The following is a 23,189-nucleotide window of genomic DNA, read 5'->3' as shown; positions in this document are numbered from 1 at the left end:
TGTTCTCACAGGATGGGTTTGGAGGCAGGAGATGGGAAGAGAAAGGTACTGAGCACCATGACAAGGTCTGCTCCTGCTCTAGATGCCCAAGGAGAGCTGAGCAGTTTGAAACCTGGCTGTGAGCCCTTGCTTGTACAGCTCCTGCCCTGTCAGGGCTGCAGAGCTGAGAGGGGATTACCAGCACGGAGAGTTCCTTGAAGGCAGGTGAAGTGCAGTTGAAGAGATCTGGCTCCAGCCAGCCCTTGTCCTCATCACAGTGTCTGATGGCTGCACCTAAAAACCGTGAAGAAGGGCATGTCTGAAATTCAGCACAGGATACACACCTTCCCCACTGCAGCCCCACAGCAGGAATCCTCTGCACCACCTAACCCCAAAGAGCAGCATCAGCAAGTGATGAGGAGGGCCTGTAGCACCACAGGGTGGTCCTTGTGCTTTACATCAGGCAACCCATTCCACCCTTGGTCTGTGTACCCTCAGCAAGCTGCTGCCATCCCCTCCCTCTAGAAGCTGGCTCCCTACATGTGCCTCAGGGCTGCACTGTACCAGGTGCCATCACACAGAACTGCGAAGAAGAGGAAGTCATTTGGCAGACCTCAGGCTGGAGAAGCCTCTGGTACCCGTGTCCTCTGAGCACATCCGACCCCAAACTACTGAAGCCCTGCAGCTCTAAGCATCCCTCAGGTGAGAGCCCACAATGCCTGCTAAGGCCCTGCCCCTCTCTACAAGGCAAAGTCTCTCCAGGAGGACAACACCCTTGCTGTGGGGCTGGCAGACCCACTCCAGAGACAAGCCCCTGCAGCCAAGCAGGAAGGACTGTGGGTGCAGCACCCCGTGCAAGACCCCAATCCCTGGCTGGGCCTTGAGCACCGCACCAGCAGTGAATGGGATCAACTGATAACCACCACTAAAAGTATTTCTAAAGCTGGCACAGAGAGCAGTGTCCTGGGCCAGGAGTGTCACCACACATTCTGAGCAAGAGTAACTCAGGAAAGCCCAGTGCACCCAGAGAACTGTGGACCAGGCCCTCTTGGGGTCAGCACCAGAGTACAGCAGCCCACCCAGGTGCCCATGGCTGGGAGAGGGAAGCAGCATGGCCAGGGTGGGGAGAAGGAGCCTGGAGCAGACTCCAGTTGCTCAGAAAAGCTCCAGTGACTAGAATGCCCCTTCCCACCTCCTCCAGCTCCCAGCTGTCCTTTTCAACCACCTTCCCCCCAGCTGCAGAAGCACAGGAACCAGTGCCATTGCAGCTGGGAGCAGGGAGAACACAGAAGCCTCCGCCCTGCTGGCCTTTCCCCAGCAGAGATCAGCTCAGCTGCAAATCTGAGCAGGATCCAGCCCCTGGGTCCCTCTGCCTCCCCCAGCCAGTCAAGGAGAAGGAACAGGACCTTGTGCTGGGCATGTCCATCAATTCCCGCTCCCGTCCTACCGCACCCGCCCCAAACAGCTCCCCTTTCCTCCACCCCACACCCATTCCTGTTCATCACCAGCTCCTTCCCCTCCCAGCCTGGGCAAGCAGGTAGCAGCCTGGGCGAGCCAGCATCCATAGCAGCCGGGGAGCAGAGCGTGGAGCCGCCCAGCACCAGTGCTGCAGGCTCAGGAGAGCGGGTGGCAGGGGCTGCATGCGGCTGCAGCCAGGGTTGTGCTGGTTGGTGTGCTGGGAGAGGGGAAGAGCGTGTAGGAGCAGCGAGGCCAGGCAAAGCATTGGGAGGACACTCGGCAGCTCCAGAAGCGGCGGGGAAAGCGCAGGGGTGTGCAGGTTGCCAGGCAGGGACAAGGGAGGGAAAGCCACGTGGTGCAGGCCCTTACAATACAGGGGGAAGGAGATGGGAACAACCTTACCTGCACCCCTCAAGCCTGAGCACGGAGGGCGAGAGAACCGGGGAGAGAAGCGACAACAGTTAGGAGCCGAATCTGCCTCCTCCTGGGGCGAACGGCTGGAGAAGGACAGGGTTTGTATTGTCCCCTGGGGCTCGCGCTGCCCTACAGTCCCAGATCCCCTGCTCACACCTTTGCTGTCACCAAGGACGGCCTCCTCCAGCTCAGGACGTAACTCCTACCCAAGGCACTCACCTAACAGCTCGCTGTGGCCTGCTCCCCTCGCAGTGCACACTGAGAACGGGGCTGGCAGAGCCACAGCGAGGTGCCACGGGTGCCATGCTGCACTGCCAGCCCTGACCCCAGCCTCAAGCCCACCAAAACCAATAAGCAGCAGGGAGAAGGTGGGGACTGAGGCTGAAGGAACACCACAGCCCCAAGCCTGTGTGGTGGGCCTAGATGCTACATCCTGTTCCAAGCCCCAGTCCCGTGGCCAGCACCTTTTGCTCTCCCCCAGGCTGTGACAAGTTCTCCTCCTCAAGCCCAGTTAAACAGGACTGGGACAGCATGTGAACAGAGTGATATTGCTGGGGCTGCTACAGCCCTCGGCAGGACAGCCAGGCTGCTCCCTCCCCTCCCCACCGCATTCCCCACTCACCCAAGGAGCCTTTTGGACACAGCACTGCAGCCGAGAAGCCAAACTTGGTCTGGGGCCACCACACCCCCGCCTTCAGGCTTTTGGGGCAACCATCATAGAGCACTGCGGAGACACGGACCCCAAGGGCCAGTCACAGGGGGAAGTCACTAACCCCAAGCCCCGTGGCAGGAGCTCCCCGCAGCGCCCACACTCACCCTCACAGCCGCTGGGCGTCACCTCGGCGAAAGGGCTATCGCAGCTGTTGCACTGGCGTCCGATGACCCCGGGCCGGCAGTGGCACCGGCCCGTCTCCTTGTCGCAGGAGCGTGAGGTAGAGCCCACGGGGTAGCAGTCACAAGGCAGGCAGGTGTCGCTGCTTTTGGGGCGGTAGTGGAAGTCCTAGGGGCAGACAAGGACAGCCATCAGACAGCACATCGGGACAGCAGCTGAGGCTGCTGCCTGGGGAACCGATGGAGCTAGGCAGGGAAAGGCCAGGCTCTCCCAATTTGCAAGCACCTCCACTGCCCCTGTCATCATCATGCTGGGGCAGGAGGGCTGCACAGAAGAGCTGAGCAGGGATCCAGCGCAGATGTGGGCACACAAAGCAGGGCCTGTCCTCTCCAAAGGCCTGGCAGCAGGACAAGCAGGGCTCCAGGCAAGTCATGGGCCACGTCCCCATGGGCACAGCTGCCCCTCACCTTGCAGTGGCACTGGCCGTTGGTTTTATTGCAGTCGGGGTCAAATCCCTTGTTCACATCACAGTTACAGGGCCCACAGGTCGGGTTCCCCCACCAGCCCTTCGGACACTGCTGGTCCATCCTGGGGAGAGAAATATCTCTGCTGTTACAACAACCACATCCTACCACCAGCCCAGCTGGAGCTCCAAGGAGCTGGGTGGCACTGAGAAGTCCCAGGTCACATAACTGGGAAGAGAGGGCAGCACAGAGCCAGGTACAGAGGCCATGGCCCTGCCCTGTGCCCCACATCTCACCTGTGCTCACAGTACTGCCCGAAAAAGTTCCCTCCGCACTCACACACATAGCCCAGGGGTGAGCCTGGCTTGCGGCGACACACAGACTTGTTCTTGCAGGGGTTGAGGTGACACACATCCACGCAGTCCCCTCCGTAGTACCCTGAGGTGTGGACAGAGACCACCATGTAAAACAAGCACTTTCTACCTGAGAGGGGACAGAGTGCCGAGGAGTGGATTCATGGGGCTCAGGAGAGATTTTGTTCCTCAGAAATCTAAAGAGTATCTGGTGGGACCCTGGACACACCCAAGGGATGGGCAGGAGAGCAGCCACAGGCCAGGAGGGAGCCCAGGGGGAGAGGAGAAGACAGGCAGGGAGAACAAAAAAGTTGCAGGGCTCTGCAGGACCTACCTGGCTGGCAGACGCAGGAGTAGCTCTGCCACTCATCCTTGCAGATGCTGTTGGCTGGGCAGGGGCTGGAGTTGCAGGGGCTCGGCACGCTGCAACCAGCCTCCACCCGCAGAGCATGGCTGGGCTTGGGCAGCGCAGTCCCAGTGACGCTGTCACCCAGGCGCACACCCTGCAACACAGGTGACAAACTCACGGTGAAGCCAGGACAGACACATGAGGCTCCAGTCCTCCTGCACCCCACAACCCACGACACAGGCAGCCACCCTGCCCCCCATTCCTGACAGGGTGATTTACAGCTGCCCCACAGCATCTCAGAGCCTTGAATGCTCAGAGGGAGCGTCACCAGCAGGATGGACACCAGGAGCAGTTGCCAGTGTTTCCACCCATCCATGTAACAGGCCTGCTGGACAGGGAAGGCTCTGAGCAATGGACTCACCTGTATGCAGCCCCTCAGCCCGTTCTGCACCTCGCCAGAGCCCAGGACTCCCCCCACGTGCAGGTGTTTCACCTTCAGGCCATGCAGTTCATTTCCAACAACCACAGTGTCCTGCAAAGGGAAGTAACATGGGGCGACCGGCACCAGCCCTGCCCCTGCCCTCACCCCCTCTGAGGGTGCAGAGGCCAGTGTATGCCAAGCATCACCCACAGCTCCTGTCCTGTGCTGGGGTCTCAAGGAGAATCTACCTGGTAGAGCCCAAAGTCCACAGTGAGGGTGATGATGTAGCGCGAGTCTCGCCCACTGCGGACGTCCCGCAGCTCCAGCTGGAGGTCATGCCACTTCCCATCGCTGAGCTGCAGCTGGTCCAGGAGGAGGCTGGTGCTGCGCCCAGATCCCCTGCTCACCATGAAGGAGAGCAGGCCCCCAGCCAGCTGCAGAGAGGAAACCAACAATGGCAGCAGTGAGCAAAGGCCTCACCAACTGTCTGCCTCCAGCCCACCCTCCCTCCGAGCTCGGAGCACGGGGAGGGAAACCAAGCCCTGCTAAACACTTCCCCACAGCCACCCTCCACCTGGGCTCGAGTCACCGTGGAGGCCAGGGCCCTCCTGTTCCCCTGGGGTGGATGGCAGTAGAGGCTGGACACAGTGCTGAGGCTGTGGCCCTACCTGGCAGAGCAGGGTGGTGTACTGGCCGGCATGGGCCTGCAGAAGCACCCCATCGGGCTGGCGCGTGCGAAACGCCAGCCCCAGGTACCACGGCACCGAGATCTTCACGTCTGTCTTGAAGTCCCAGGTCAGGACACTGTTGCCCTGGAAATAGTGGGCATGGTGCATGGCTGGAAAGGAAAGCAGGGGTGAGAAAGGACGGGTGCTACACAAGGAGCCCTAAATAGAGGGACACCAGAGCTAGTTCATCTCACACAGAGCCCTTACCCTGCCTCCACAGTAAACCCAGCAGAGTCTTGCCCATACCCACCCTGCCCAGGCCCAGCACTCACGGTGGCGGCAGTCTTTGCCCCCGAAGCCAACTGGACAGAGGCAGGAGTAAGTTCCCCAGCTGACAGAGCAGGTGCCGCCGTTCTTGCAGGGGCTGGAGTCACAGAACGTGTGCTTGGCGTGGCAGCCTGGAGGTATCAAAGTCACCCACATCATCATTGACCTGCTCACCACCTCACTCCAGCCCACATGGGGAGATGCCATTGCCCCCCAGCCCTTTCCTTGGCTGCCAGATGGCAGCCCAACTGCTCAGCCTTGCAGCACAGGCCTTGCCTGCTCAGGAATGAGGGTCAAGGCTGTCACTGCTCCTTAATTCAGAAGAAAGACCCTGTGGAGCTGGACCAACTACCTGGCACCTCCCAGGCAGGGCAGCTCTGCAGGCTCTGCACTTGTGATCAGATTCATTCCCAGAACATTAGCTGGGGTGGGGAGTGGCTCATTTAGGGGGATCTGGAGGCCCTGTTCTCTGATGGGAAGCTGCTCAGCTCCAGCTGTGATGCTGTTAACAGCTTGGCAGTGCTGCTGTGTGAGCATGAGAGGCAATTCCCAGGGCAGGGGCTTGCAGGAGCAGAGCCACTGGTACCTGCAGCAGTTCCGTTGTTGGCGATGTAGGAGGCCAGGTCGATGCGTTTGCTGTCAATGTATAGGTCTCTCATGCACCCCACAAAGTCTCGGTGAGTGACAGGGAAGTTTTCTGGCAGGTTGGGGACACCTCCAAGGAGCAAGGGACCTGTGAGGTCCAGGGACCTATGAGACAGAAGCCCAGGGCTTTAAAAGCCACAGCAACCTCAGGCTACCCAGCTGGCTCCCCAGAGCTGGGAAGCAGACATCCCAGGGGACAGGCACACACAGCGGAGGCCCCTGGAACTACAGCTGTCCCAGATGTGAAGGATGACTTTGCTCCTCTACCCACACAGACCCTGAGGAACTCACTTCTTTGAGCTGGTCTGCACACCCTCTGCGGCGCAGGAGTAGTTCCCGATTTCACTGCCAAACTGCAGGGCCACTGAGGCATCACATTTGTCCACTGTCAAGATGGCCACCTTGTCCTTGGAGGGGCCCTGCACCACCCCCAGGGCACTGACCTTGGGCTGAAACCAAATGCAGGATGTTAACAGGACATATGGCCCCAGACCCAGGCACCCAAGGGCTCAGACGACAGCAAGGAAAGGGCCTGAGCGTGGCCCAGACACTGCTGGAGTGTGAGGGAAGCAGGAGGAACATCTCCAGCCGAGCCCAGCAAGCAGCACCAGAGATGGATACCAGAGAGGATGCTGTATGGAGTGTGTTCCTGCCATCTCTAGGTGTGCTCCTGAGGGCCATTCTCCCCCTGCACCAGCTATCTGCTCCACTGCACCCATCCCCAAGGGCAGACACCCCCCTCTACCTTGTCTCCACAGCCTCCCCTATGGGGTGGGGATGGAGAACAAGGAAGCCAGAGCCTACAGGGAGCACAACCTGCCCGAACTGGGGACAGCTGGGGCACACGTACCTTGTTGTAGTAGCGGAGCTGCAGCGTGTGCCACTGCCCATCACTCACACCTCCCGGCAGGTAGGGGCTCACCACCGTGCTGGACTCCCCTGTGAAGACAGGGATGACGGCACACTGAGGAAGGCCGGGCAGCCCCTGGACTCACCTGCCCCTCCTGCAGGCACCAAACCCTCCACGCTGCCAATGGCCTCACACAGGGATGGAGAAGGGCTTCAGAGAGAGATGCTTGGCATGCCAGGCCCTGCCTGCTGCGGCCTCACAGGGGAGGGAGGTCCCAGCTGTGAACACCGAGGCCCAGTGCTCCTGGCAACTGGTCCTAACACCCCTCAAGGCAGGCAGCCTGGGCACAGCAACAGCATGATGGGGCAGCATGGAGGAGTCTGACAGGATAGCAAACACCCTCTCAAGAGGCTAATCCTCTCCAAACTGTCCCACAGCAAGGCAGGAGATGCAGTATTCAATGGCATAATGGGGCAGAACGGCAGGGGAGACCTCAGAAGGGTTTGTCCTGCTCTGTGCCCATTCCCTTTCCCACTTCACTTAAACTCCTAAACCTGGGGAGGGTCCTGAGACACCCCCCCCCTTTCTCTGTGCCATCCACCAATGCTCACCACCACCTCTCTCAACCCTGTTTCCCTTAGCATGGGCTCCATCCAGCAGCACCCTCCCTCCCTGCTCAGCACGAGCCTTCTCACAGCTCCCACGGCACAAATCCCACAGCAGGCAGGGCTGGGCCTACCTGTGGAGTATTTCAGCTGGACCTGCCCCTGGATGATCTCCACTGCCAGGAAGTCATGCCGCTCATTCAGCCGCCCATTGTAGAGCAGAAGGCCATTGGGCTCCACAGTGCTGAACCTGGGTAAAAGGAGGAAGTGGGAGGGCAGGGTGCACACAAGGAGCACACAGATCCTTGCTCTCCCATGGCACGGCACCAGTATCCCAGCCTGGCCCTGGGGTGCAAGCCCAGCTGGGGAAGGGGCTGGGAGCTTGATCCAGGAGGTGCTTGGGAACAGGGGCGGGCCTGGCATGAAAGCAGAGAGCTGGCAGCAGGGAAAGGAAGGGGCACTGAAGGAAGGGACGAGCTGATGCCCGGGGAGATGTGCCAATGCAGAGGCAGAGCCCTTTGGCTGAAAGTGCCAAGGCCACCCTATGGTGAGGCAAAGCCCACAATGCAGGGGTCTAGGGAGCACCAGCAAGTCCTCAGACAGGCCCAGGGTGCACAAGAGCCCCCCGAGGGGGACCAGGCAAGCCAGCAGGTGACAGCGTCCAGCAGAGGAAGGAGAGGACTCACGAGAGCGCGAGGGTGAGGTGGAAGCGCTGGCGGAGGCCCCGGAACATGACGAAGGATCGCGGTGGGAAGGAGCGGGTGGACACCTCACAGAAGGGCGTCTCGAAGCCGCCAGCCGGGCACTGGCAGCGGAAGCCTCCATCGGCGCCATTGGTGCAGGTGCCGCCGTTGCGGCACACGCCGGGCACGCAGCGCCCGGAGCGACTGTCCACTTCACAGTTCTCGCCTGGGGAAGGGAGACGTGGGGGCTTGGGACACAGCCTGGGCCAGGGGCATGCACACAGCGGCCACCCATCCACTCCTTGCTCCAGGAGTACAGACCCTCAGCCTGGATTTGGGGCAAGGCAGCCAAGGGCCAGGAGTTTGTGGTATGGCAGGCAAATGATGTGACCAGCCAGGTGTCACCCCATGGTAGCCAACAAGCTACCCACCCTCTCCAGTCCCACAGCCCAAGCCCCTAGGCTTGGATGGGATGCCAGCTCCAGCTGGAGGGGCAAGTTTGGACCCAGGATGGCATGGAAATGGGAGAGGAGGGGACTGGCCACAGATGGGCTGCAGAGGCCTAAGGATGGAGAGGTAAGGACAAGCCAAGGAAAACCTGGTGATGCTGAGATTGCTTCCTTGGGCATTGCCACTGCACAGTCCTGGAACAGGGATTGCAGTCCCGGCTCTGGGATGTGGGCACAGGCCAGTGACACTGAGCTCCGTACCAATAGGTATAGAAGTCCCACCCACAGCACCAGGAACCCCCTAGCCCTGCGTGCAGGCTCTGATGTAGGAGCAAAAGCAAAAGCCAACTGGAAAACAGCCAGACAAAGGACACAAAAAACCCTTGCCCTTTGCTGGCATTGGTAACAAGGATGCCCCAAGCCAGGTCAGCAGTGCAGTCAGGGTCTGGCCAGCCCCTCTTCCCACACTGTCCCCTCAGCTTGCAGGGAATTGCTCGGCTGTAATCCTATGCCCCCGGTCCTGCTCCCATTACTTGCTCTGTGGCATGCAAGGAGGATGAGGAGACAGCATGAAGTGACAGAGAAATGAGCTCATTAACCCTTCTGCTAATGGCTGTTCATGCTTCAAATGCTGGGGGTTAATTACCACTGACTCTGCTTATCTCACCAGGAGCCACCAAAAGGAGACCAGCTCCAAGGCAGCCATCTGCTGCTGCGCTCCCTTCCGGAAGGGAGGACAAGGCAGGGGCTCTCTCCCCAGTAATCACAGCCCACTTTCACTCACGCCCAGGTTGCCAGTGGCCAGGCATGGATCTCTACAGCCTGCTAGGGACTTGTGGCAACAAGACACTGGCTGGCCCAGCGGTTCGCCCCATGGCTAGCACCAGATCTGCCTAGATCAGATCCCAACCTTGTAAATTGGGCCACTAGGCCCAACCTCAACTTCTATTTTGGGTGGGCAGCAGCTCACCCACTGCATGTGGGGTCAGTGTGGGCTCTGCACCTCAGCCAGACCAGCTGAACACTGGCATGGGCTGAAACCAGCACCTCCAGTGGTCCCCAAACCCATCACTGGCATCAGGCAGGGCCAGGGAGTCTCCTGTGTCCCAGTCTGGCACGGTCCTGCCTGGTCCTCCTGCTCTGTGAAAAAAGGCTGGTAGGTGGTGGCCAAGGTCCCCAAGAGCCCTCCATACCACCTCCCTACAAGACAGATTTCTATGGCAACCTCAGCCCTGCACATCCAGCGCCATGGAAACACAGAGAGCTGGGAGCAGAGCCAGACCTCTGCAGGCAAAGAGGGGTTCCAACACTCACCACCCAGCTGGGAAGAGCACCCCGGCACGGTGACAGTAAGGGACTCACCCACCCTCCTGCAGACCCCAGACCCGGGCACTCACCACTGAAGTGCTGGCGGCAAACGCACGTGTATCCCCCCTCCTTGCGGGTGCAGATCCCTCCATTCAGACAAGGGTTGGAGTAGCAGAGGTTGATCTCTGTTTCACAGTAGTCCCCGGTGAAGCCCTGCGGGCAGCGGCACCGCAGCCCGGTGATGGGGTGGATGGGCCGGAAGAGGGTGGAGGGGGAGGCGATGAAGGGAGCGGAGCTGTCGAACTTGAGGACGGAGATGCACTTCATGTAGTTCTGGCAGGGCTCCCGCAGGCAGACGTTGTCGTCGAAGGGCAGCACCTCCAGCATGGAGGCGCCCGTCAGCGCCATGCGCTTCATGTACAGCTGCTCCTGCAGCTCCTCCGAGCTGAGGTAGCGCCCGCCCCGCGGCGCCAGGGCCGAGAAGCTGACGTTCAGCACCGTGCCGCCCACGTCCGTGTCGTTCTGGATGTTGAAGATGAAGATGTCCTCCTTGGGTGTCGCCAGCACGGTGGCCACCCCTTCCAGGAAGGTGGAGAGCAGTGGGGAGAGGAAGCGCTCCTGCCACATGTTCTCCAGACGCACCGTGATGCTGTTGGCCAACATGTCCTCTGTGATGATGATCACCCGCAGGACACACTGGGCTGTCACACTGTGGATCCCATCTGTGGGAGGGAACAGGGACCGCTGCAGGTCTCCGTCTGCTGCTTAGAGGGTCTCCCTGCTCCCACCCCAGGGCAGAGCCCTGCACCCCAGTGTAGCCCCCAAAAGACTCCTAAAGCTAAAGAAGCTTGGAGCCACAGCCCTGGGGGCTACCAGGGTGTCACCTGGGCTGGAGAGGGTGCAGCTGTGTCTTCTCCCTCCCCTCAGGCTCTCACTGAGGTAGCTCTCAGGTTTCCTCCCCATCCTGGCAGCAAACTGAGCTCTCAGGAACAAAGATGCTGGAGAGATTCGGGCAGAAGGAAATCCCAGCAGGAGGTTGGGCAAACACAGGAGCCGATGCCAGGGCCCGGGGTGTTTTGCTTCCCCACTGCGCCCTGCCAGCCTCCCCTACACTGCCTTTCCCTGCGCTCCCCTCCTGCTGTTTCCTTCCTCTCTCCTCCAGGGTCTCCAAGGCTTTTGTGCTCCTCTCCCTGTTTCCCCCCTTCTCACCATCTGCTCCGCATCTCTTCCTCCCCCGGCCCATCTCCAGTTTGTTTAATTCTCTTTAATCTTTATTTTCCTTGGAAACAAACTCCCTCCCCTGGGGACCCCACACCACGCCAGCCATCGCCCAGGCGCGCACACAGGAGCGTGCCCACATGCCCGCCTGCTCTCCCCCAGCACCCTGGCCATCAGCAGCATCTCAACCCCGTATTAAGCACACTCCATGTGCCAGCAGTTCAGCTGCGCCCACCGCAGCACCCACTGCAGCAGCTATGCTATTCGGGGTGCCCTACTTCACCCCACCTACCCAGCTCCCAGAAACCAAATGGATCCCACTACCTCAGAGGGTCATACCCTGCTGAAAGTTACTGGCCAGGATTGGAGCTGGACAGACAGATAGGAGTGATCACATTCCTAACTCCTCCAGGAAACCCCTCTACAAGGGGATGCAGGCACCGAGCACCCCTCCCAACGAGGCAGAAACTGCACCTACCCCAGCTGGGGGTGCACCAGCCCCATGCCTTCCACCAGTCCTTTCCAGGGCACAATTGCCACAGCCTGTTCCTTGGCCTTGTCACTTTACCCTGCTGCCAGGCCCTTTGCTGGGGCTGTTGCTCTTCCCCTTCTCTGCCCAGAGAGAAATTTGGGCAGTGGTGTTCTTTTTCAGCCACTAACTCTCCTTTCCACGTGACCCCAGTCAGTGGCTTTGCCAGGAGCTCCAGTCTAGCCCACAGTGGCCTTGGAGGGGCCATAGTGCCTGACTGGTGTGAGCACAGGAGAGCTGCTCACCTACACACCACCACCTCTGCCCCTCTCTTGGCCTGGGCATCACACCAGCCTGTGCTGCCCCAAGCAGGGACAGGGCCCACGCTCTTCAAGGCAATCCTGCCTGAGCTGTGCAAAGGTGCAGCACAGCCCTGTGCCATAGCAGCTCCCCTGCCCGCCCTTCCAAGCAGGATGTAACTTCCTGGCACATCTCCTGCATACAGATGTAACCTGGGCTGCTCTCCAAATGTCTGCTGCTACCAGGACACACAGGACAGACTAACAGACCAGGCTGCTGCCACCAGGCAGCCTTGGCCAGCACATGACAAGACCATATGTGAAACAAGCCTGGCAAACCCAGCCAGACCCTGCTCAGCACTGCTTCATCTCCTGTAACCCAGTACAAGGTAGCACGAGTGGCAGCAGGCTTCCTGGTCAGCCCCAACGAGGACCAGGGGTGTAAAAGCCAGCCCCCCATCCCCGCCCATGCCCCAGCTCCCAGCCCCCTGTGCAAAGCAAGCTGCCTTTACTATTCCTCTCCTCCCGTGGCTGCAAAGCTGTTTGATTTCACTCAGCCCTGTTTGAAGTTCGCAGTGCAGGAGGATTTAAAGATTGAAATGTCTCCCTTTTTTCCTTCTGCCTCTTCTCCTCTTCAGAAGGTCAAAGCTTTCTGGCGACCCTGCAAATTCCTGTGCAAGCACCAGCCTGTGTGCTGGGGATGGTGCTCTGGAGATAAGGCTGGGAGAGCGGCACTGCCAGTAGAGCCAGCCGGGAGCTAATCCCCTGTCGGAAAGGGGGGTGTTTCCCTCTGAGATCCCACTGTTCCAGCCCCTTATGGAAGCAAGTGGAGAAACCACCCCTCTGTGTGACACCCTGCCAGCTCTGACACAGAGGGTAGCACGACCAGTGGTTACCAAACAGCTCTGTGCAGCACCTGGCTGGATGTACCCAGGGATTCAGCCCTGCCTGGGCTCAGTATGAGGATCCTGCGCTGTCGCCTGCGTTCTCTGAAGCACCTTCTCCATGCAAGAGGCTCCTGGGCTGCCAAAAGCACCCAGCCCTCAGGAGGCAGGAGAAAGCCCGGAGTGTGGCTCAGCCATGCTTTTTGTAAGATGCTTCCCAAGCCACCAGCAGCCTGCTATTCCTCCCCAAGGAGCACCCCAGGGTGCCATCACTTTACACCAGCCCCCTTCTCAGTGGGAAGTTGCACTGTTTTCCCACTCCCTCTCCTCTCCCTTTGCCCCCTCCTCACAGTTTGCCTCTGTGGCCAAGGCAGGCATGAGCACAGCCTGAGCCCAGCTGCCTCCTGCTCTTCTCTCCCTGGCTCAGGGTTCACCCAGAAGCAGCCAGAGGCCTGAGGGACAGCTCTTGCTCTCCCCAAGGGCTGCTCGGTGCCCAGCAATAGGCAGGCAGACACCTGCCTGATTTATGGGTGTTATTAGGCCTTGGCTGATGTGATGCTGAGTCCTGGGGCAATCTGGAGTGCAGCACCATCTCTGAGGAGCAAGGGGGCATGGCCAGGGAAGACGGCAGGGTGCCCAACACCTATGGCATTACCCAGCCCACAGCACAAGTGCCCCCTTCCTGGCTCACTGCAGCAATGTGGGGCTAGCCCTGGCCCCACAGCCCTCCCCAGTAAGCTCCCAGTAACACCCTATCCCACCTCAGTATCACATGCAGGGCTGTCGTGCAAGGGGAAGCAGATGGTTAAGAGAATGACCTGCTGCAAATGGGGTGGGGGGGGTGGGGGATGGAAAAAGCTACCAAAAGAAAGCCCAAAGCTGGCTGGAGGCACTGACCCCCCCTGGGAGGCATTTTAATCACGAATGCTCAGCCTTTCTGATTAAATCCTGCTGCTGGAGAGCTGGTGCCTGGTGAATATTCATGCAGCAGAATGAGGAGCCTTGGAAACATGCCTACAGGGAAAGGAGCAGAGAGAAGGGGTGCAGGGCTCTAACCCCCAGCACCAGGTCACTGTGTCCACACTTCCAAGACTGACAATTACCAGCTTCAAAAGCAGAAGAGCTACAGAAAGGAGAGCTCCAGCCAGGGAGCAGGATGGGGAGCTGCCTCCTCCTGGGAGCTGTGCTGTCAGCCTGGGAACAGAGCTCCAGGCCTGTGCTGGAAACCTCTCGGGAGAAGCAGGGCTGCCCAATGCTGCCCAATGGTCTTCTGGGTCTGCCAGTGTGAGATCCCATCTCTCCTGTCCCCTTGTGCTCAGAGGCTCTCTGGATACCTGGGTAGCCCCCCCAGTTGGCCATGGGGCACGAGGCATGGGCTCCAACTAATACTCCCAACCCAAGAGCCTTGGAGTCACTAGCAGAGGTTCACTAGCAAACATTTCAGCCTTCAGCCTCCCAGGGAGTTCCAGGGATTGGGAAGAAGGCAGCTCAGCTCAAACAACCTTCCACACATCCCTGCCCCTCACCTTGGGGGGACCAGGACCTCAGAAACAGTTCCAGTGCATCACCACCTTTCCTCTTCTGAGCAGAAGAGGCAACATCTGAGACAGCAAAAGCCACTGCTCTGACTGTACACCCTGAGCAGCCACCCCAGAGATGGAGAGGGTGCTGTGGGGATGGATAAGGTTATCCTTCAGCTTTGCAGCTGAAGAGCAGTAAAACACCTCCAAATGGAGAAGCTAGGAAAGGAGGAAGCAGGTATGGGTAAGATGAACACTCCTTACCTCTTCTGAGGGGTTCTGGCAGACTGCTCAAGGTTTGATGACACTTGACAGGTAAAGACATCTCAGAAATCAGTCACACTCCCCTCACCCAGCACAGCACACAAATACCACTCTCCTGGTAGCTCTAAAGCGAGGGGCTAAAATATAATCATCCAGAAGACTCCAAAACTGTTCCCTAACCAAAAATGGATGCACTTAAGTCTCCTACCCTAACTTAATGGTCAGCACCTGCAGCTGTGACAGACCAAACAGGTGAGTAAGCTCCTGAGATTGGGCTCCTTGAGAAATATACAAGCTGTGGAAGGTCAGAACAGCCCTGGGACCCTTAACCTACCCTGGAAAAAACAGTTCTGATATGTTCAGACATAGGAGACAGGACAAACATGCTCACTGGGGGGTGGCTCCCTGCCAGGCTGGAATTTTAGGTGAGATATTTTGGACAAATGGATCCTCTTACCAGGACAAGCTCCTGAGCTGCAAGCCAAGGGGAGCTGTGTACAAAGAGCTCAAGGGGAAGAGCAGCAATGCAGCAGCCACAGCTGAGCCTCCACCCTTGCCACCAGCCCAGCAGCTTGGCCCAGTGAAACTGGTCTGGAATGGTTTAAAGTCAACATGGATTCAGTTTCCTGCAATGAGACCTGGTCTCACACAGTGCTTCTGGCCACAGACACAGTCCCACCACCCCACCACCTTACATCCTTGGCCACCAAGAGCAGTTTTTAGCAATCATAGGTGCCCACATGTGCATGAGGAGCTGGGGGCAGTTTTGAGGCCCTCAGGCCCCCTGGAAAGGCACTGGTTTGTAATGGCCCAAGTCCTCCCTGCCTCCTACAAGGGGCTGAGCTGAGAACACACATCACTCACCGTCAGGCAGAGGGGCCCCTTGCCCTGTGTTTTAGGGGGATCCAGCCTCCCTCAAAGGAACCATAAGGCTCACAGGCAGGCAAGGAAGCTGTCCTCTCCTTGGACACTGACCCTCGGGGCACCCACCTAGGTGCTTTTGTCACCCTGCTGCAGTAGGAAGGTGCTCCCATGCAGTGCTGAGCCCAGGCAAACAATGCAGCCAGGTCTGAATGTCCTGGCCGCCAGCTCTGCACACCCACCCGCCCGCCCTCCCTCCCCCTGCACACAGCCACAGCACGGGGCTGACGGGGCTGCCAGCTGGGCTCCGAACAATACAGATGGAAAACCCAAACCAGACCTCCCCAGCCAGTATCAGAGCCAACAAAAGGCCTGTTTTCCAGTCTCTCTCTTCCCTCCCCGGTACAGCTCTTCCCCTTCTATCTTCTCTCCTCCTTCACGAGCACACCTCTCCCCATCTCCCTTCCCGCTGGAAGATGACGACACTCTAATCGCAAGGGGCCCCTCGCCGCGAGGCGGCTGGATGCAGGACTCCGGGATGTGATTGTCTCCTGCCTTTGTGCAGGGTTAAGTGTGCAAGGAGGCAGGGCTTGCATCAACACACCCGGGCAGAAGCTGGAAAGGTCAAAACCAGCCCCCATCTCCATCGACGGGCATGTGTGCGCCTGCACCCACTCTCAGCCAGCCCTGCGGTTACAATTAACCCCCCAAGAGCCCCTGTCCGCTGATGGGCTGGTGCTGGCCATGTGGAATTGCCTTGAACAGGTCTCCTCTTAAACTCCTTTTGAAAGAAATCCTCCCCTTGCTGAATAAGCGGGATACAGAGAGGGAGGGGGTGCAAAAGGCAGGCAGCTGGTAGCCAAGGGTCAGGGGAGCATCATGATTTAATGTACAGCTCCCCAGGCACTGTCGGTAATTCAGTGCTTGGCCCCTCCAAACAGGGCTCTTGCCCTCCCTTCCCCCCCAAGCTGCTCCTCGGTTCAGCGATGAAGGGATGCCTCCATTTCAGATCATGCATCTGCCAGCAAAGAAAGGCTGATGTTGAAGGCAAAGCTCAGGTGGTGGGAGCACCAGGTCCAAACCTCGCTTGCTCATGGACAAGCCCCTGGCTCCATCTTTGCCCTGTCCTCAGCTTGGCTGGAGGGGACCCCCAACACTCCCCAAAGCCACCCCAGCAGCTAATGCCAGCATCTGCATTTGGATGCTCTGGCAACACACACGATGTGAGTTTTAAGCCCCTCGCTCTGAGGTTTGTCACAGCTGTTCCTTGGAACACTAAGTTGGCTGCAGAAAGGTGGTACCAGGCTTCAGAAGCCGCACCAGAGAGCGCTGGTGTTGGCAGGTGCCACAGCTGGAATCCAGACTGAACCATTTGCTACCGGCAGACAGGTATTTTGGAAGAGGATTCCCTCTGCACTGAGTTCAGTCCCTCCCTCTCAAGCACAGCTGGGGAAGCACTTGGTCCCGGCAGGGAGAAGAGCCACCCAGGCTTGGGAGCAAAGCGGCGTGCCAGCCCCTGGGCTGGCAGCTTGGCCACCCCAGGAACCAGCCGGTTGCCCAGCCAGCACCCGATGTCACACATCACTGCCTCGCTGGTGACAGCACCTCCAAAGGTGTGGGGCTGGCAGCTACAAGCGATCCTCACAGCTGAGTATCGATGCTTTGTTCTTGCAGACCACCTCCACCCTCAGACCCCTTACAGAGCACTCCCCAGTGGCATGCCCCCACTGCCACCCTTCCCGGCCCCTCCAGTAATCCCTGACCGGAAGGGACACCCGATCCAACCCTTGTTACCGGTCCCCAACCTGTCTCCCGATGCAGAATGGGCTCCCCAAGGGGAAGCACATACACCACCCCAAAGGTACAGCACGGAAGGTTTAAGGACTTTCACACCCTACCTGTGACGGTCACCAGCATGGAGGCCACGAGCGGACGGTTGTTGTCCAGCTTCCGGCTCAGCCTCAGCTCCCCACTGGACTGATTTACAATCAACAAGTGCAGTTCATTCCCCCGCTCAAAGGTGTAGAAGAGACGGTCAGACACATCCGGGTCATAAGCTGGGACCTTCCCTATGACCCCCGAGGGGAAGGTGTTGGACTTATTGGACACATAGTTATTAAACAGGATCTGGAAGTTCTTGAGGACAGGGCTGTTGTCATTCTGGTCAATGAGTTTGATGTGGACCGTAGCTCTGCTGACCAGAGGGGCAGATGTGGCTTGCACTACAATCACGTATTCGGGTTTTGTCTCATAATCCAGGTCTATCAAGGCTGTGAGCTCCCCAGAAAAGATGTCCATCTGGAATATTTCGGGGATGTTACCTTCCACAATTTGGTACATGATCTGGGCATTGGGTCCCTCATCCGGGTCAACAGCTGTGATTTGGGCCACGACAGAGCCTACGATGCTGTTCTCCTTCACCAAGACCTCAAACTCTTCAGCGGGAAAGACAGGGGCATTGTCATTCACATCCTGAATGGTAACCTGGATATGGACAGGAGTTCGCTGAGGAGGAATGCCCCTGTCCACAGCATATGCAGTCAGCTCGTAGACAGGGACGTTCTCACGGTCCAGCCTGCGGACAGTGCGAATGATCCCCGAGGTGGGCTCGATGGTGAAGTCTCCATCCCCGTCCTCCCCATTCTGGAAGGTGTACTGCACTCGCCCGTTGGTGTGGGCATCCCGGTCCGTGGCAGAGATCTGGAGCACACTGGTGAAAGGAGGTGCGTCCTCAGAGATCATGCCCTGGTAATGTGGGCTGACAAACTGAGGAGCGTTGTCATTAACATCATTCACCATGATTTCAACGTAGGTGGTGTCCGCTTTCTGGGGGATTCCATTGTCCTTGGCAGTGATAGCCAAAGTGTAGGTAACCTGGTCCTCATAGTCCAGTCCTGCCTGGAGAGTGATGGCTCCAGAGTCTGGATCGATGCGAAACTGAGGGACGTTATCTTCTAGGTAGTATGTGATGCGGGCGTTTTCACCCACATCATCATCCGTGGCACTGATCACCACCACAGTGCTGCCCACAGGCCGGTCCTCGTTGATGCTCACGGAATAGTGGGCGCTCTGGAATACGGGCCGGTGTGTGTTGGCATCGGTGATGTTGATGTGAACATGGCAGTTGTCACGCAGGGTGCGGTCAGAGGCTGTCACAGTGAGGACATAGCGCCTCTCCTGCTTGTAGTCCAGTGGCAGAGACAGAGTGATGAGCCCCATCCCACCTTGCGTGCTGATGGAGAAGCGGTTCCGCGTGTTGCCTCCCGTGATCTGGTAGGTGATGGCACTGTTCACGTCCCGGTCAATTGCCGTGACGCTGAGGACACTGGTCCCCACGGCTGCATCCTCGTTCAGGCGGATGAAGTACTCTTTCTGGGTGAACTCAGGGCGATTGTCATTGACATCCATGACAGTAATGGTGACACTGGCAGAGGCGGATAAAGACGGAGAGCCATGGTCCCGAGCCTCTACCCCAAAGAAATAATGCTCAACTGACTCCCGGTCCAAGGGTCCGCTGACCGTGATCCACCCCGTGGCACTGTTCACCACGAAGGGTGTGTCAGCCGAGACCCCGGTCAATTTGTACTCCAGGCGTGAGTTCTCACCATAGTCCGCATCCACAGCCTGGATGTGGATGACAGAGTGGCCAAGGGGAGCATTCTCCAGGACCGAGATTTGGAAAGGGGTGCTGACAAAAATGGGGGCATGGTCATTGATGTCCACAACCTGGATGCTGGCCATGCCGGTGTTGTTAGAGAGGGGAGGGCGCCCCGCATCCTGAGCCCGGATCCTCAGGGCATACTCCCGCTCCACCTCGAAATCCAGGGGGGCCACCACCTGTATCTCCCCAGTGATGCTGTCAATGGAGAACTGTCCCCGACTGTTGCCACTGATGATGTTGTAGTGGACCAGCGCATTGTTGTCCTTGTCCAGGTCCGTGGCGGTGACGCGCAGGATCTCAGTGTGGGGCCGTATGTCCTCCCTCACCTGGACGATGTAGCGCTTCTCGCTGAACTGAGGGGTGTTGTCATTCTCATCAAGGACCGTGATGTACACCTTGACCGTGGCAGAGCGGGGCCCCGGCTCCCTCCCCTGGTCGTTGGCCTCCACCACCAAGGAGTACCTCTCCATCTTCTCCCTGTCCACTGGCCCACTGGTGGTGATGAGGCCAGAGCGGGGGTCGATCTCAAAGACAGCGTGGGCAGCCTGCTCATTGACAAAGCGGTAGCGGATGTTGGCATTGGGCGGGGAGTCGACGTCGGTGGCCCGCAGCTGCAGGATGGGGTACCCTTCTTCCACGTTCTCTCGGATGGTCTCCCGGTACTCGCCCTGCTCGAAGACGGGGTCGTGGTCGTTGCGGTCAGCCACAGCGATGGCCACCATGGTGGTGGCGGAGAGCCGGGGTGCCCCATGGTCGGCGGCCGTCACGCGGAAGTAGTGCAGCTCCATGCTCTCGCGGTCGAGGGCCTGCGTGGTGGTGATGAGCCCGGCCCGCGGGTCGATGCTGAAGAGCTCCCGCGAGCGGCTGTTCATCAGGGCATCCATGGAGTACACCAGCCGCCCCGCCTCGCCCCCGTCGGGGTCCTGGGCCGCCACCGCCACCACCGCCGTCCCCGCCGGCTGGTTCTCCGCCACCTCCGCCTGGTAGTTGTACTGGGGGAACAGCGGGTGGCGGTTGGGGGCCGCACGCCGCTCCCGCCGCCCCGGGGACGGAGCCGGGAAGGGGAGCGGGCGCGGCGGGACGGCGCGGGGAAGGCAGCGTGACGGGGACCGGCGGCGCGGCAGCACAGAGAGCTGCCCCGGGTGCGCCGCCGCCGCCACCGCCCGGCACGGCAAGGCGGCGGAGGCGCAGCCCCCGTGGGCCGGCGGCCCCCGGCCCGGCGGCGCGGCGGTCCCCAGCCCGGGGGGGAACAAAGGGAGCAGCAGCAGCAGCGGCAGCAGCAGCAGCAGCGGCGGCGGAGGCGGCCCCCGGCGGTGGCGGCGGCGGAGGCTCGAGGCGGCCACCGGCTCCTCCGCCGCCATGGTGCCTCGGCGGCCGCCGCCCGGCCCGGGCGCACGGCGGCTGGGCTCGGCGCCGTCCCCGCCTAGCGGCGGCGATGGCCGAACCCCCGCGCCGCTGCGCCCCGCCGCCGCTGCTGCTGCTGCTGTTGCGGCCGGGGGTGGCTGCGGCGGCGGCTCCTCCCGCAGCCCCAACATGGCTCCCGCCACCCCGCCCCGCCCCGCCCCGCGCCCCCGCCCGCCCCGCCGCCGCCATCTTGAGGGAGGGCGGGCAGCCGCCGGCCGCCTCGCTCCTCCGCCCCGTCTCCGCGGTGCCGCCTCCTCGGGCGCCTGGGGCCGGCGTCTCCGCGCAGCGCGGAGGGGCAGCCCCGGTGAGAGGGGTGACTGGCACCGTGTGAGGGGCGTCCCCTTCCCCGTGTGAGGGATGCGTTGCCTGGTGGGGGGAGCTCTCCTGTCCCTGTGCAAGGGATGTGTCTCCTCCTGTGAGGGACGTACCGCAGGTCCCCAGGTGAGGGACAGGCATGTCTCCATGTGAGGGACGTGTCCCCTGCTCTCAGACACGCCAGGCAAAGTGTGGGTTTGCTGCTGCTATGCGGGACACACCTGCCCTAGTGCCGGCCTGCCCACCCTCGTGTCAGACGTGCGGCCATCGTGCAGCGCGCTGGCCCTCATGGGAAGCACACCCAGCCATGGGGTGAGGCACAGGTGCTGCCAGGCACGTTGGATGGGCAGGGCGCAAGCTGCCTCCTCCAGCTGGCTCATGACCCCCCTTACCAAACTGCCCTTCGGGCACTCAGAGCCAGCGGTGTCAGCTCTGCCTATGGCTGCCAGTGGTAACGCCTGGCCTTGCCCCGGCACACCACGGCTCAGGGTGGTGCTTGGCAGCAGGTATGCAATGATGGGCTGCATTCCAGCCAGTCCTTCGTCCCACCTAGGGCAGCAAGGTCACTTGTCCACACCTCAGGCAGGGGATCGTGACCTCTGGACATCCATCCTCGAGCACACTTCCACTTACACCCACTGCCACCCCTGCTGCGGCACCAGCCGGGTGGCAAGCAGCATCCTTGTGCCACTGCTGGCATCCCCAGCACCTGGCTGCTTCACTGAGGCACCAAGAAGAGACTGTGGGCTTAGCCACCAGCATTAGTCAAAAAGGGGAGGCAGAAGAGCACTGGTGGTTTGACAAGAGTCACTGCCAAGGCTTTGCAGCCCTAACGTCTCCCTCTGCTCTGTGTTCATCAACAAGTAGCACCAAGTTCAGTGTCTTCAGCGATGGTCTTTTTTACCACACGTATAAAAAAGGGCTTCCCTGTGCCACAGGGCAGCAGTAGGTCTCCCAAACGATGCCCAGGCATTTGTAGCAGTTTCACAGTGCTGCCACTCAGCTCCACCACCCATGGGCACCAGAGCATGCGGGAGGCATTTAGCTGGCCCTATCCTGTGCCCCAATGCAGAGCACAGCAACCCCCCACCCACCAAGCAAGGCACCTTCAAGACGAGGGAGAAAACTACAGGTTTTACTTCCAGCATCCATGAGAAAAACTCTGGTTTTCCAAGGAAAATTGAGTTTGGGGCCCTTGCATTGGGATGGCTCATTAGCGCATCAGCCTTACAATTTAGCTGTTGGTTTGATCTAAATCAGCTAATATCGCGGCCTAATCCACTGAAGCTTGTAATAAGCTTAGGAACGCCCTCATTAGTGTTCAGCATGCCACAGCGGGAGAAGCACCATTGCCCTGTCCTGTTGAAGAAGAGGAGATCCTGAGGCACAGTGTCTGGGGTGTGTGCTAGGAAAGAAAGAGCCACCCCAGAGAGGAAAATACAGTAAATTTGGAAGACGGGGGGTGGGGGGGGGGGGTGTGGGGATTTAGATGGGAGGGACTGCACATAACACAATGTGCATCCATGCACATCTCAGCATCAAGGGGGCTGCAAGAGCCCCCCGTACTGCTGTGCTGGAGGGGCTAGGGAGGGAGCAGGGATACCCCTGTACCAACACCACAACCAAGCTGGGCACTGCCAGCACCCCTTGTGCAGCCCCTACCTAGCTCCCAAAGAGATGCTTTAGTTAGAGGTCAGATGGACAGTCAGGATGAGCAGAGCGGGCAGGGCTCCTCCTTGCCCCAGTGCCTGGGTTGAGCACACATCTCAGGCCCACCATGGGAAATATCAAATGGGTCTTAAGTGTGGCTCAGCACATGCAAAAGAGGACTTCCCATGGTGCTTACACAAGGCTGAGGGTGTGGGTTTCTAAGCCTCCAGAGAAGCTAGTATGTTAATTTAGAATCTTTGTAGGATTCTTGAACAGCTGCTGTGACTAACTCCTCAGCCACCACGAATTACCTCCAGCACCGAGGTCCAGCACGGGTAGGGCCATGCCCTGCAAGGATTTACATCATCCCTCTCCAGACCCTCATGTACCCAGCCTGAGCCCTCATGGGACCCTCAGGCTAACGCAAACCTGCAGAGCAGCCCCAGCCCTGTGCATGGCTCACCCAAGAAACCTCACCTAATAAAGGGCAAAGCAGCACCCACAGGGGACAGGAACACGCTGGCTTCACATGAGCCCCCACCACCAGCTGGATTATACATCGTGCTTCCTGGAACTGGGGATTTGTCATCAAGAAACCCAATCAGGAGAGAGGCAATGCTTTAAAAAAATTATAAAGGCTTTCAAGTTTATTTCTTCTAATTACCCATCTGACAGCTCAGAGGAGGAGGAGAAAATAATTAGGGCCACAAAGTAGTTGTAATTGAATCATTCCAGACAATAAAGCAGAGGTGCAGGTCACAGACAGCACATCGCTCCCCTCACACCAGCCCCCCAATACCCCTCTCTGCTGCATCACAAGAAAAACCCCACACCAATAC

At 59.4% G+C, this 23,189-nt stretch overlaps 1 protein-coding gene across 1 annotated transcript in view; it reads right to left on the bottom strand.

Moving 5' to 3' along the window:
* Positions 1–20,342, bottom strand: part of CELSR3 (cadherin EGF LAG seven-pass G-type receptor 3) — a gene marked incomplete at its 5' end in the record, with an annotated part of 30,385 nt that extends 10,043 nt beyond the window's left edge. The window contains 18 exons of the mRNA XM_084269609.1: positions 179–273; positions 1,840–1,854; positions 2,474–2,575; positions 2,668–2,851; positions 3,151–3,271; positions 3,444–3,585; positions 3,835–4,003; positions 4,271–4,381; positions 4,519–4,704; positions 4,939–5,108; positions 5,271–5,396; positions 5,852–6,015; positions 6,202–6,359; positions 6,761–6,849; positions 7,500–7,615; positions 8,052–8,274; positions 9,895–10,527; positions 17,219–20,342. Of these exons, the coding sequence (XP_084125735.1) occupies positions 179–273; positions 1,840–1,854; positions 2,474–2,575; positions 2,668–2,851; positions 3,151–3,271; positions 3,444–3,585; positions 3,835–4,003; positions 4,271–4,381; positions 4,519–4,704; positions 4,939–5,108; positions 5,271–5,396; positions 5,852–6,015; positions 6,202–6,359; positions 6,761–6,849; positions 7,500–7,615; positions 8,052–8,274; positions 9,895–10,527; positions 17,219–20,342 (5,928 nt within the window). The remainder of the gene's footprint in view (positions 1–178; positions 274–1,839; positions 1,855–2,473; positions 2,576–2,667; positions 2,852–3,150; positions 3,272–3,443; positions 3,586–3,834; positions 4,004–4,270; positions 4,382–4,518; positions 4,705–4,938; positions 5,109–5,270; positions 5,397–5,851; positions 6,016–6,201; positions 6,360–6,760; positions 6,850–7,499; positions 7,616–8,051; positions 8,275–9,894; positions 10,528–17,218) is intronic.
* Between the last annotated feature and the right edge of the window lie 2,847 nt (positions 20,343–23,189).

The sequence above is a fragment of the Gallinula chloropus genome (genome assembly GCF_964237585.1).
Source record: "Gallinula chloropus genome assembly, chromosome: 12".
Classification (NCBI taxonomy): domain Eukaryota; kingdom Metazoa; phylum Chordata; class Aves; order Gruiformes; family Rallidae; genus Gallinula; species Gallinula chloropus.
Note: the sequence above shows the minus strand (reverse complement) of the source record. Positions and strands in the feature narration are given on the sequence as shown.